The 12,661-nt window shown below is 47.9% G+C and overlaps 1 protein-coding gene across 6 annotated transcripts in view; it reads left to right on the top strand.

Moving 5' to 3' along the window:
* Positions 1-1,200: 1,200 nt before the first annotated feature.
* The window catches only part of IPO9 (importin 9), a gene marked incomplete at its 5' end in the record, with an annotated part of 42,672 nt that continues 31,211 nt past the window's right edge, over positions 1,201-12,661 (top strand). For 5 of the 6 annotated variants that reach the window (XR_014230218.1, XM_082330397.1, XM_082330394.1 and 2 more), the window contains 3 exons: positions 1,201-1,381; positions 11,370-11,431; positions 12,081-12,167. Coding sequence is in view for 5 of the 6 variants with exons in the window: in XM_082330397.1 (XP_082186523.1) it covers positions 1,201-1,381; positions 11,370-11,431; positions 12,081-12,167 (330 nt within the window). Of the gene's footprint in view, positions 1,382-11,221; positions 11,271-11,369; positions 11,432-12,080; positions 12,168-12,661 lie in introns of those variants that run through there. The other variant, XM_082330396.1, reaches the window with a different exon arrangement.

Genomic DNA, 12,661 nt, shown 5'->3' with positions numbered 1-12,661 from the left:
CCCACTCTACTCGGCGCTTGTCAGGCCACACCTGGAATACTGTGTACAGTTCTGGTCCCTGTTATACAATAAAGCTGTGGACAGGCTGGAGCGGTCCAGAGAAGGGCCACCGAGATGATCCGGGGTCTGGGCAGCCGCCGTGTGGGGACAGGCTGAGAGCTGGGCTTGTTCAGCCTTGAGAAAAGGAGGCTTAGAGGTGATCTCATCACCACGTACCAGTGCTTAAAGGGGAGTTACAAAGAAGATGGAGACTCCCTGTTTACAAGGAGTCCCGTGGTGAGGACAAGGGGTAACGGGTACAAGTTACTCCCAGGGAGTTTCCGATGGGACACGAGAGGGAAATTTTTCACAATGCCAACAGTCAACCATTGGAATAATCTCCCCAGGGAAGGGGTTGGCTCTGCTACGCTGGACATGCTTAAGACTCAGCTGGACAGGGTGCTGGGCCATCTCGTCTGGACTGTGCTCTTGCCTAGAAAGGCTGGACCAGATGATCCTCGAGGTCCCTTCCAACCTGGGATTCTACGATTCTGTGATTCACCCATCGCCTCATGGCTTCTGCACAGAAATCACACGCAGAAGCGGGGCAGGAAGGACTCAAACCATCTGTGGCCACATCTTGATGCCTTCGCAAGGAAACCTCGTGCCCAAGGGTGACCTCCACACCATTTAAAATCAAAACTAAAGTCAGTTCAGCTCAGGTGACTGCATCTGCAGACGCCCCAGGCCCTGAACGGCCTCACCCAGCTCCTGAGGGCTCCTCAAGGCTCACGGTGGGAGCTCGCCGCTGATACGCGTGGGAAAATGCGGCCTGAGGGACTAAACGCTTTTCCCGGGCTCTGACTGACAGGAACTCCCGGGGGTCTGAGGAGATGCTCGGCCCTGAAGCACAAAGGGGCCTCTCAGGCTCCTGCTCCGGGGTCCGCCGGACCCCTCTGGGGCCGAGGCAACGCCCGGGCTCCCGCAGAGCGCCCAGGGCGCTCTGCGGGAGCCCGGGCGTTGCCTCGGCCCCGGTTGCCTCTGCGAAGACCGCGGCCGCCATTTCCCGCTCCCCCTCACCACAGCCACGGATCCCGCCGCGCCGCCAGGGGGCGCTGTGAGCGGGGGCGCCAAAGCCCCGCCGCCCTCTCTCCTTGCGTGCGTGCCCTGCGTTTGGCGCGCGCGGCGGCCCGTAGCCCGCGCGCGGTGGCGGCGGCGGTGATGGCGGGCGCGGCGGCGGCGGGAGGAGGCGGCGGCGGCGGGGGGCCGGGACCGGGACCGGGTCCGGTGGCTCAGGGGTTGAAGGAGGCGTTGGTGGAGACGCTGACGGGAATCCTGTGCCCGGTGCAGGCGGTGCGCGCCGCCGCTGAGGAGCAGGTGAAGGTGCTGGAGGTGACGGAGGGTGAGTGAGGGCCGGGACGCGCTGAGGGGAGCAGGGCTGGGGGGGGTGGCGGTGTCCGGGTGGGGAAAGGCCGCTGCCGCCTTCCCCCGGCGTTTCCCGGTACCGGCGCCTCGTGGCCTCGCGTTGGGCTCGGCCAAAACTTCGGGCCGGTGGGGAGCGGGCGGCGGCGGCCGCGTCCTTACCGGCCGTGTGGCCGCTCTCTCTTGAGCCCCTGCCCCGCCTCAGGAGTTGAGCTGCGGGTTCGCCGGTGGGACTGCGCCAGGGCTGCCTCCGGCCTGCACCGGAGGTCACCGGGCAAAGCCGCAGCAGGGTTCCTTCAGGGCAGCGGGGCAGGAGGGAAGCGGGCGTGGGGCGGCGTGGGGAATGGCCGTGGGGCGGCGTGGGGTTGCGTGAGGGCTGGGTGACCAGGGAGCACTCGGAGCTCACTCGCGGCGGGACGTGGAGGTGGGATGGCGAAGCCGCAGGCCTGTCGCTTTGGGCACCTCTTTCCTCTCAAGCTGAAGTCTCCAGGGTTGCTCGCACGATGGTCATGGAGAGCCTTCCCGCGGCGCATTTGTCTGCAGGCCCTGTCCCGCTCCCGTAGCGATCCTCCCCACTTCTGGACGCGTGTGCCCTTGTGCGTGCCCACGTCCTGCAGGTCATCATCTGTACGTGGTGTGTTTTGGGTTGAGCATGGTCAGGACATAGCTATACCCTCGTCTTGTGTGAAACTCCTGCGACAGGGCTCCTGCTGCTCCAGCGTCTGTTGTGGAGAGCTGAGGACATGCAGGACACTGGAGCTGGATGGCAGCTGGCCTATGGCTTTGAAAAGACAGAGCTTAAAAGAGCAAGCGCCCCAAATTCAAATAGTGTCTCTAATTATTCCATTACTCATCTGGCCTTTTTATGGCGGCACTAAGCTAGCTCATGTACTTGCTGCTTTTCCTGGGTGGAAGATACACTTAAAAACCTATTGATGGTAACGTTTTATTTCACTTCAGCTTAAATTTTATAACCCATCCCAAAGAACTGGAATCTGTAGAAACCATTGGAAGATGTGCAGGCAGTCTGCCTTTACAGGAGCTGGGCGCTGGAGAGCATGGCACTGCAGCCCTTGGCTGTAAGTTGTGCCTGTGGCCTGGCAGCTTGATGAGCTGCTTGTTTGTAGACCCTCCTAGAAATTTTGCCTTGCCTTTGTCTGATTGTGCCATTCTGAAAGTGTTTTTTGAAGTGTTCTAAAATCTTTCTGCTCCTGAACTTTAGCTGAGAAATGTTATCAAAGGCAGTTTATGGTAAAGAGAAGGAAGGTATAAGGATGTGACTGGGTCAAGAATAGTGTTGTGATCACGTTACTCTGGGAAAGAGATCGGGGTGATGAAAGGAAGGCAAACTGTTTGATAAAATGTTTCTCATTATGAGGTCCCTTAACATGTGCTTGTAACACTCTCAGGTTAAGTCTTCCTTGATGCGTTACCAGGAAATCTCTGTGTTGCCACCGCAGCTATTGGAGGTGTTAATGAGTGATTTGATGGCATTTGCAGTCATACAAGTCTGGAAGTGCTGTGAGGTTTATTGACCCATAGAGCCTTTGCCTTGCAAAGCTACTACAGTCAGTGTGCTCTTCAGTGGCAACTTTTTTTTCCCCGAACAGTCTGAATCTTACCACAGGAAATGAAATCAAGTTTATGTAATGGTTTGGGTAACAGATTTCCAGAAAATAATATTTTTTTGAAGGCTCTAGGTGCTGGATGTCCCTGAGGTCCCTTTGAGAGCCCAGGAATGCAACAGAATTACATTTGGTGGATAACATTAAGGGCAAGAGGAATGGAGTCATCTACGCTTCTATTTTTTTCACTGTTTCACAAATGTCCTAAAGTCACCCAGCACTTCTCTGCAATTGCAGTCCCAGCACTGCACAGGTCCATTGCAGGACCTGTGCCCGTGACCTGGAGGCGGCTGCAGAAACCCTCTTGTGCAGTTTGCAGGTGACACCAAACTGGAGGGGAGGCGGTTGATGTCCTTGAGGGCAGGGCTGCCGCCCAGAGAGCCCTGCAGGAATGGACCGAGAGGAATCTCCGGAAATTCAGCAAGGGCAGATACCAAGTTCTGTACCTGGGATAGAAGAACCTGCCACAGAGTCAGGCACTGCCCGGCTGGGCAACAGCTTTGTGGCACATGGCCTGGAAATCCTGGTGGCTGGTGAGCTGGACAGGGCCAGCAGTGTGCCCTGGAGGCCACCTGCATCCCAGGCTGTACGAACAGGATCAGAGGCAGTGATCAGCCCTCTCTAGTCAGCACTTGTTAGACCACATCTCGAATACTTGTCCAGTTTTGCTGCCACCCCCCAGTACAAGAAAGGCAGCGACAAACAGGAGTTCAGCAAAGGGCCGTCAATTCAGCTGGGGAACTGCAGCACTCGCCACATGAGGAGATGCTGGGAGAGAGGGGGTTTCCAGTATGGAGACAAGAGGGTTTTGGGGGTGGATCTGACAGCAGCTTCTGGTAACTATGAGGAGGAAGTCAGGACACTGGGGAATGGGAGAGGATGAAGGAAAATAGACACAAACTGAAACAAGAGGTTCAGATATAAGGAGAAATTTTTTTCACTGTGAGGAGAGCCAAGCTTTAGAGCAGATTGTCCCGAGTCCGGAGAAGCCATGTCGTTTCCATCCCTGAGTATCTCCAAGCAAATGCTCTGAGCAACCTGATTCAATGCTGCTGTGATCGTGGGGGTTGGACTGAAAACCTCCTGAGGTCTCTTTCAGCTGAATTACTCTGTGCTTCTGTGATTCCTCCTCTCTTGTCCTAGTCAAGTGATATTCTCCTTTCTGTGCTGTCTTTGGTATGGAGAAACTTGCAAAAAACAAGAGGAGGAGCTAAAGGAATACAGTGTTTGCCAGCAGTGTGTTATTGAGGTAAAGAAATGTAGATCATGTGTGTCAGAAGTACTTTAAAGCAACAAAAAATGTAGTAGTATTAAGCAGCGTAAAGATGATACTGAATGTAAAAGTGAGGCAGTAGAAGAGTGCACAAATACTGACACTTTTAATGAAAGGTAAGCAAAAACAATGGAGGAAGAACTTGTTAAAGACATAAAAACTTATGATGCTTTCAAACATTGGAGAAGCAGAAAGCATTTCAGAGAGCGTGCATGGCCACCAGGTGACTGAAGTGTGCAAGGTACATTCCGGGAGTACAGGGCTGCAGAAAAGCTGAATTCCTTGTGTCGGTGTTGGCTTAACTTGCCACGTTGAAGGGCCTCTACAGGAGACACGTTGGAGAATCCACATCAAGTTGAAGCATGAGTAGAAGCATTTTCACTTATCAGTTTACTTTAAACAGCAAGTGCTACAGGATGGGTCTCCAAGAGTTTTAAAGGGACTCAAACATTAAATTACCATGCTACGATGTGCTGTAAAACTTGCACTTAAGGTCACTTAGGGACCAGATAAATATAAGCTGGTAAACATGGGACAGCTTTTAGTGAGGGCTCTAAGGTGAGGAGCGGAGGGGTGAACGCTGAGGTTGTTATAGGTGAGTTGGTGTGGCTTTTGCACTAACTGCAACGGTTAAAATCATGTCGAGTTGGAAGGAGGAGAGCTGGATACATGCAGTTGTTGTGGCAGAGTTGATCTGTGTTTAATAGAAGAGCTGTTTGAAGGAGTCCTGGGACTGTCAAAAAGTTTTTAGAAAATTCCCTTACTGAAACTTTTCGAAGAAACTAAACTGCTGGGGACAGCTCTTGAATTAATAACCGATTAAAAGCTTCAAGACAAGAGGTAGAAGTGACTGGTCATGTTTCATGCTGCAGGGAGATAATCAAGAGTCCCATGTGAAGCTGGACTGCTCAGTACGTTCATAAATGATGTGGAGAAGCATGAATAGTGGTGTGGCAAAGTTGCTGATAGTGCTGTGCTGTTCCGTATGGCCGGAGTGAGAATCGGTGGCAAAAATTACGGAATGATTTCACAAGAGTGAGTTGAGTGTGCAAACGGGAGGTGGAGGTCAGTGTTGATCAGCAAAGTAATGCTGGGGGAGGAGGAGACAGCCCAGCTGATACCTTAAAAAGTAATGGGCTGTCCTCACTATTGCCAGTAGGAGAAGAGATCCCATTGTCAGTGCGGAGAGTTTCCTGAAAATACCCATTCACTGCTGTGCCGTGCTCTGAAAGCCAAATGGACCGTTAAGGAGGGAACAGAGAACAAAGCGCGACATAAATTCCTCATGCTTCTGCAGCGTGCCGCATGCATTACTGGCTTGCTGCTCTCTGGAGAGATAAAGCAGGGCAGTAAAAATGCAGCACAGAGACATTCACAGAGGTGTGGAAAAGCTTCTGTTCTCAGAAGGAGCGAATACACTGACTTTCCTGCTTGGGAAAGAGTTAGCAGAGATGGATACTCTAAAATCATAAGCGACAGAGAAGGTGAGTGAGGGGCGATTATTTGTGACTTCTCATAAAGCTAACATGAGATGAAAACGAATCCAAAACAAGTAGAAGGAAGCAGGTTGTTTCTCCCAGTGTGCAAACTATGGAACTCATCACTGTTGGATGTTAGAGGTAGAAATGGTTTAAAAATGGTTGGACGTTCCTGGAGAAAAAACTCATCAAGAACCATTAAACACACTGGTTGGATACAACACCTGCTTCAGGAGGTTCCCAACGCCAAGATTTCCAAGGGGGCGTGTTGGGGACGCGTTGCTCTGCGCCCACCTCTTTTCTTAAGCTGCTTGCAGGTTGGGTTGTGTAATACGGTTAAGCCAATACAGCAGTTAGCTCTCCCCGTGGGTTGTGTGCTGCCCTGCGCTAGCGCCCGCTCTCCTCCGTGGAGGGTTTAGCCAGGTTGGGATGGTTCCGTTTTTTGTGAGGATGCAGTCGAGCTCCCTGAAGCAGCTCGATGGTGGATCTGGCCAGTGCTTGTATGAGGGGATGGGTAGAAATGGAGTCAGAGGTGAGCCCCTGGAACAGGCTGGACTGTCCAGGAGGAGTCTCCTGTCTGACTTGATAGAACTGTTCTGGAGGAATACGGGACATCAGCTCTGGAATAAGGGCATGGTGGCAGTTCTTCCTGCTGTGTCACACTTCAGCAACTTCCAAACATGTCCCCAGCGACTCAATCTGTTCCCTGCATCTTCTGTCTTCTGAGAAGGTGGGGGAATAGGCACCACCTGACAGCTTGGGGATGGGAGATGCATTGTTGTCGGTCTCTGGAAAGATGAAAGTTCACCTGGTGACCTTTGTTGTCTCTAGGTTATAATGGAGCATAAAGAAAAGCAATGTCCGAGACTGTTCAGGGGGAAGGCAGGAGAAATGAGAGCTCCAGGTGGTGGAGCGGTACTGCTGTGCAGTCTAACTTGGCTCAACTCCAGCATTGACTTGTTCCTGGTGAAGTGGGGATGATGTTTCCATTCCCCCTTTACCTGGTCCGTCCAGGTAACATCATACACCAACTCTGATGGTATATGTTATATGACTTGAGGATAATTACGTAATGTGTAAAAATAATCACTTTCTCTAGGTCTTACTATATCAGAGAACACGTATGGAGGCCAAGCCATCTCCAGGAATGTCAGAGCAGGGACAGCGCCACTCTGAAGGAGGTGCACGGTGTATGTCCACCAGGAGGGATCATTCTTTGACCCTATTGAGAGGAGCAATGTCTGTAACACATTCCTTAAATTATGCTGATCAGGAGTTTTAATGCCAGCTTTTTACGCTGTTGAAAAATACTGCTACCCGCTTGCCTGGTTAGATAACGAGTTTGATGGTTTATGGTGACGGTATTAAGTCTCTGAGCTCTTTGCTCTTGTGCTCTGGAAGTGTGGCGGTGATAGATGAATGGCTCCGGGGTGGAGAATTGCCTTTCTTTTGCCTGTCTACATTATGTGTTTCCGTTTGCCCTTTTTGCAGGTAGAAAAGGCATTTATATGGCTGTCTTCAGCATGGCTTATGTTGTGACATCTTGTGTATGAAAAGGCATCTTCAGCTCAGTCCTTTGCAAGGTCGTTTGTTGCCAGAAGCAGAGATGTGCAGGTGGCTGTGAAGATGGTGCTGACCTTGGCAAATTGACTCGTGTGTCAGTCTGGGCATGCTGACCCTCTTTAAAGTTTCTTGTCCATCTTGTTTGTGACTAGTCCTGTGCAGGAGACAACCAATGCTTTGATTTGCACACGATCTCAGATTTGAATATGGGCTTTATAGTTCTTGTAAATGTTCTTTTAGTGTCTTCTCTTCCAGAGTAGGTGGCTCAGCACGTTACTTTGATGCTTTAAAACTCCATTGATTCTCCATGATATTTGCATGATACAGTTTGCTGCCCATTTGTATCAGGAGAACAGCTCTAAGTACAATGATAGCACGAAACTTGTAGCATGACGTGTGCTTCACCAGTTCAGCATGCTTTTGCTTATGGTCAGCTCCCTCTCGACATAACTGTTTTGATGCATATGATGCCGACAGTAATTTCTGTGTTGTGTCGGGTACCTCCTTGAATACATGATTTTATGGTATTGTGTGGAAGGAGGAATTCTGGAGAATTCACAAACGTAACCACAATATGTGGTTGTATGGGTGGTCTCTTGGCTGTAACTTGAATTATAATAGCGTGGATGATGGGCAGAAATGGGTGGAAATCCTGTGAATGGATAAATTGCACGGAATTTTTAACAGGAGTTAACATTTTAACATTGAACTGAATTTTTAACAGGGAAATTGAGACAAGAAATGGCCACGTTGGGACATGTGATATCTGACTTTCAGGAAGAAAGGGTATTCACAGCAGCAAATGCTGTTCTTTGCACTGTGAAGCGCTGCAGGCATGTTGAGCGTAGTGAGAAGTTGTAAAGAAGGGATTTCAAGTGAGATACCTAAAGCCATCATAGATGCTGGAGAAGACTGGCCTTAATCTTTCTGTCCTTTCCTGAGAAATGAGGAAAATACAGTTGTAGTTTTCAGAGGCGTGCTGAAAAAAAGAGTGCTTCTGGAGTAGTCATTGAGTGTCATGATAGATGCTGAAGAAGTTTCTCAAAGTACATTTGTGGTGTGTAAAAATTATGGCTAAGCATTAGGTACTTACTTGATATTTCTTGCTAGTCTGTCTGCAGATGCCCTCCGTGCTCTGCACTGGTCTGACCTCGTGGCTGACCCTGCTTTGAGCAGGAGGTTGGACAGAGTGACCTCCTGAAGTCCCTTTCAACCCAAATTACTTTATGATGATGTTATTGAAAACCAGTCCCATGGCAAACGTTGTCTGCACCTGTGGAGCTGAAGACTGCGATGCGCAAGGGGTCAGCAGACGTTGTGTAAAGGGAACTTGATTTCTGATGCTGCTGCGGTTGTGAGATCGGGTCTCTGCAAACTGAATGTTGTTTTAATTTGGAGTGTCGATGACCATGGGGCAGTGGGTTCACCTGTGTTGGCTGCAGCAACTACCACGGCCTCTCCCTCTGCCAGTGCCTGTCTCTGCCCTCAGCAGAGACAACTAAAAGGGAGCCAAGCTCCTGAAAACAGCTCTGTAGGAGCTCCTGAAACAGCTCTGTACGGACGTCCTGAGCTGGGCTCAGTTGGTGCTGGCCCACTTCAACAAGGCAGGATGTGAAGTGCGGTGATTCAGTAGACAGTCCTGCTCGTTTATTCCTCTCTGCTTGCTTAAGACTATTTTTTGCTTTGGTATGGCTTAATTTCTCCAAAAAGCTGGGGGTGAAGAGGTAGTAGGTTATGTAAACTGGTTATGTGGTAGATGGAGCATGGTTGTGAAGAAGGAGAGCTGGATTTCACTAATACTGAGGTTAATGGAGAGGAGAAGCAGAGCTGTGAGGAAATGTGTTTGCTAAGTGTTCCCTATGCCAGGCCCTTCATTAAAAGTTTCTAATCTTTTGGTTTTACAGACTTTATCTTGGGAAGAAGGCTTAATGCTTCTGATATCTCAAATCTAGAAAATATAAGTGGAGGAAGCACTTATGAAGAGATGCATTTGAACTGCAGTTGCCCATGATAAAAATAGAATGTTTTCCCAACTGGGAGAAAAACAATAATAAACGAATTCTTTGAGAAAAGAGGAGCCAGTGAACTGTACAACGATGAGTGTAATTTCAGTCCCTGGAAAGATTCTTGGACCAGCTCATTAAACCACTTTCTAGTGTCTACAGCATAATAGGATAAATAGATGCTACACAGCTAATACAGTTTTATATGATCCATTCTCGATAAATCCATCTAATTTTTGTTTGATGGGAGAGCTGGCTCACTGCTTAAACAAGCAAGCACTGAGTATGAATGAGTTCAGTAGGGTTCCTGATATGAATTTGCCACAATGGTCATGTATCAGTTAAGAACATACAGTTTTGTAATATTTTAAGATGCACGGTTGGCTGAAAACCTGTGCAGAGAGTTGTTGTCGGCGGCTTACTGTGAAGCCCAGGGGGCTTTTAAGACAGAGCTCTTGGTCGCTGCAGTAGTGAGTACACCTCCAGTTTACTAACGGCGGCACTGCAGTCTGCTTGGAGAGCAGAATTAAAAAGATGTTGGAAAATTGGAGAGATGGCCTGAAATAACTGAAACAAAATGCTGTAAATCAAGTGCAGGGTACCATACGTAAAGGAAAAAATCAAATGCATATATGTAACCAGATTTAAAGATTGCAAAATAGAGTCATAGTAGCGAGTTGCAACTATGTGAAGCCATTGCATTTATTCTGGCTTCTTGCTTCTTTTATACCCTTTAAAAATGTGGCTGAAAGACAATGCCATACTCAAGTCGAATATTGCAGACAGCTAGAAGAATAATTACTGCTACAGTTAAAAGGAGTATTATGTTAAGTACCTCTCAGAATGAGGTTCCCTGCTTTTGCAGCTGGGATAAGAGGTTTTTTCCCTCTTTTTCTTAAATGCATGATCTAGGAAGAAAGGTTGAAGGAACGGGGCATGTTCAGTGTAAGCATGGGAAAGTGAGAGGCAGTTATCTCCCAACCCAGAAAAGCCGCTTACAAGTGAGGTGGATATTAGGAGAAACTCAGATAACCACATTTGTGAAGCACTCAAATACGCTGCTAAGGAAAGCTGCAGAAGAATTTTCAATACATTTTTGTCGGGGATGCTGTCCGTGGGAGTCAGGCTGTGCCAGCGGGACCTCAGGGCACACCTTCTGCTCCACGGTTTCTAGAACTAAAACCCCACAAGTGCATTTCTTAAGCAGACTGGCGAAATTAAATGAAGTATTTAGTACAGTTATCAGCTACCCGGAACTTAAAGTTGCAATTTTAAGCAAATTTGTCAAGGCATATGGATTTACCATACCAGCACAGCTGCTCTTACTGGTTTTTATTTCCTGTGCTCAGTCATCACTAGAATTGGTACAAGCGTTTTAATTTTGCCTTTGTTACAGAACTTGCTTGGCCACTAAAAGAAGCTCTTGCTTTTTCTGGACAAATTTCTTCCTGGAGAAGGTCCCGCAGCCTGAACGATTGTACAGGCAGTTTCTGGTGTCAGTGTGCTCGGGCAGGGTTTGCTCAGGAAGACGCTTGGTGCGTTCCGAGCTGTCTTAGGCTGTGTTTTGGGAGAGCTGAAGGGATGTTTCCAAATCACTCTCTGGATGAACCCGGCTTGTCCAAAAAGGGACTGCTGGCTGGCAGTCTTCTGTCTTACCCCATCCTGGATCTCATCCATGCACCCCTCATGTAGGGACTTGACTAATGAAGTTACGTTGTAGATAAGATTTTTTTTAAAAGTTGTAAATCGTTTGCTTGTTATTAACCTGCGTCACAAAATCTTTTGCCCACGAGAAAAAGCAATAAGATGCTGAGAAAATAAATGAAGTTTGTGCAGAGAGCACGAGGGTGAATTAATGCTTGTGATTCATTTGAGTAGCTGCGCTTTGGAATTGTCTTCTCCTTCCCACATATGAGTCATTCAATTGGTATGATGCGTTTCTCCAAAAATCTTGATGAGTTTTGCTGTGTGGGAATAAAAGTTATGATACCAACTTTTTTTTTTTTTTTTTCCCCCCCCCTTGCAGAATTTGGTGTTCATTTAGCAGAACTGACTGTGGATCCCCAGGGAGCTCTGGCCATCCGTCAGGTGAGTTTACCTGCAACTGTAGAAAGAATTTTGATGGTAGTTTCCTTGATTTTTAAAATATTCTCACACATTTCCAGGTGAAAAATTTGAGGTAGCTTTCTAGTACTGCTTCTCCATTTTCTTTTACATTTCTTCAGAGCCATCACTTTCTCTTTCAACATGATTCAGGTGTTATAAACTTAGCTTTTTTGAAAATAGTGGTTTTTGGACTTAAACCTGCTGCTGAGACAGTACTGTACTGGGAATGGGCACAACTTATTAGGTGGATGGTAGGCATCAGCAAGCAGAAGTGTGACTTGTCTTTTCAGCAGCTTTTTCTGTAGGTGTTTTCCTCCTTGAAAAGGAAGTTTAGGTTCTGTATTTCTTTAGTTACCACGTGGCCCGCATCTGGTGCCTTGTTAGAGGTGGGGAAATAAAGCTGCTGCCTTGTGTCAGTGCTGTGCAGGCCATCATTGCTCAATGAATGACTGTCAGTTCATCTTTTTACTCCGGTAGCTTTTTGTCCGTTTCACAAAGATTTTGCATTTCTGGCAAGCCCTGTCGCCCCTCCAAAAGTAGCGCGATGGGATGGGAGACTGAGCAAACGGGTCAGGGGTGACACCGTGGTTGCAAGTTTTGTTACTGATTCTTGACCTCTCTTCTAATACAGCTAGCGTCTGTCATTTTGAAACAGTATGTGGAAACTCACTGGTGTTCTCAGTCAGAAAAGTTTAGACCTCCAGAGACCACGGAAAGGGTAAGATTTGGTTTCATGTTGTCTACTTTGAGACACTTTATCCATCAAGAATATTAATTTTGTAGGTGGTTTAAAAAGTGTCGGTGCCCTTGTGTGTTATGAGGATTAATGGCTTCAGTTAAGGTTTTCTGACGTTTTCCACTTTGAAAATCTGTTTTCAGTTGCTTAAAACAACACTAGACTTGAGAAGCTTGGGCTAATTTATGTAGGAAAAGTTCAGCCATAATGTTTCTGCTGCTCTAAGAGCAAGACTGGAAGAAGGCTGCTTTGTAAGTTTTGCAAATACTGATTCTAGCAGTCCTCTTTCAGAGATTTGCTAAATCTTGTGTTTTTCAGCTTGGGACTTAAAGGCTGTTTTACCATGACAAATTTAAGTTTAAGTCTGCTGGGTTTCATTAAAAATCTGTTCAATAAGAGTATCTAACAGCTAAAATGGCCAGAGATTCCATCCCTTTGCCACTTTGACTGTTGACTGGACCATCTTTCACATCTAG

The sequence above is a fragment of the Platalea leucorodia genome (assembly GCF_965183815.1).
Source record: "Platalea leucorodia genome assembly, chromosome: 19".
Lineage (NCBI taxonomy): Eukaryota > Metazoa > Chordata > Aves > Pelecaniformes > Threskiornithidae > Platalea > Platalea leucorodia.
The sequence above is the reverse complement of the archived record's forward strand: the minus strand, read 5'-3'. Positions and strand labels throughout refer to the sequence as shown.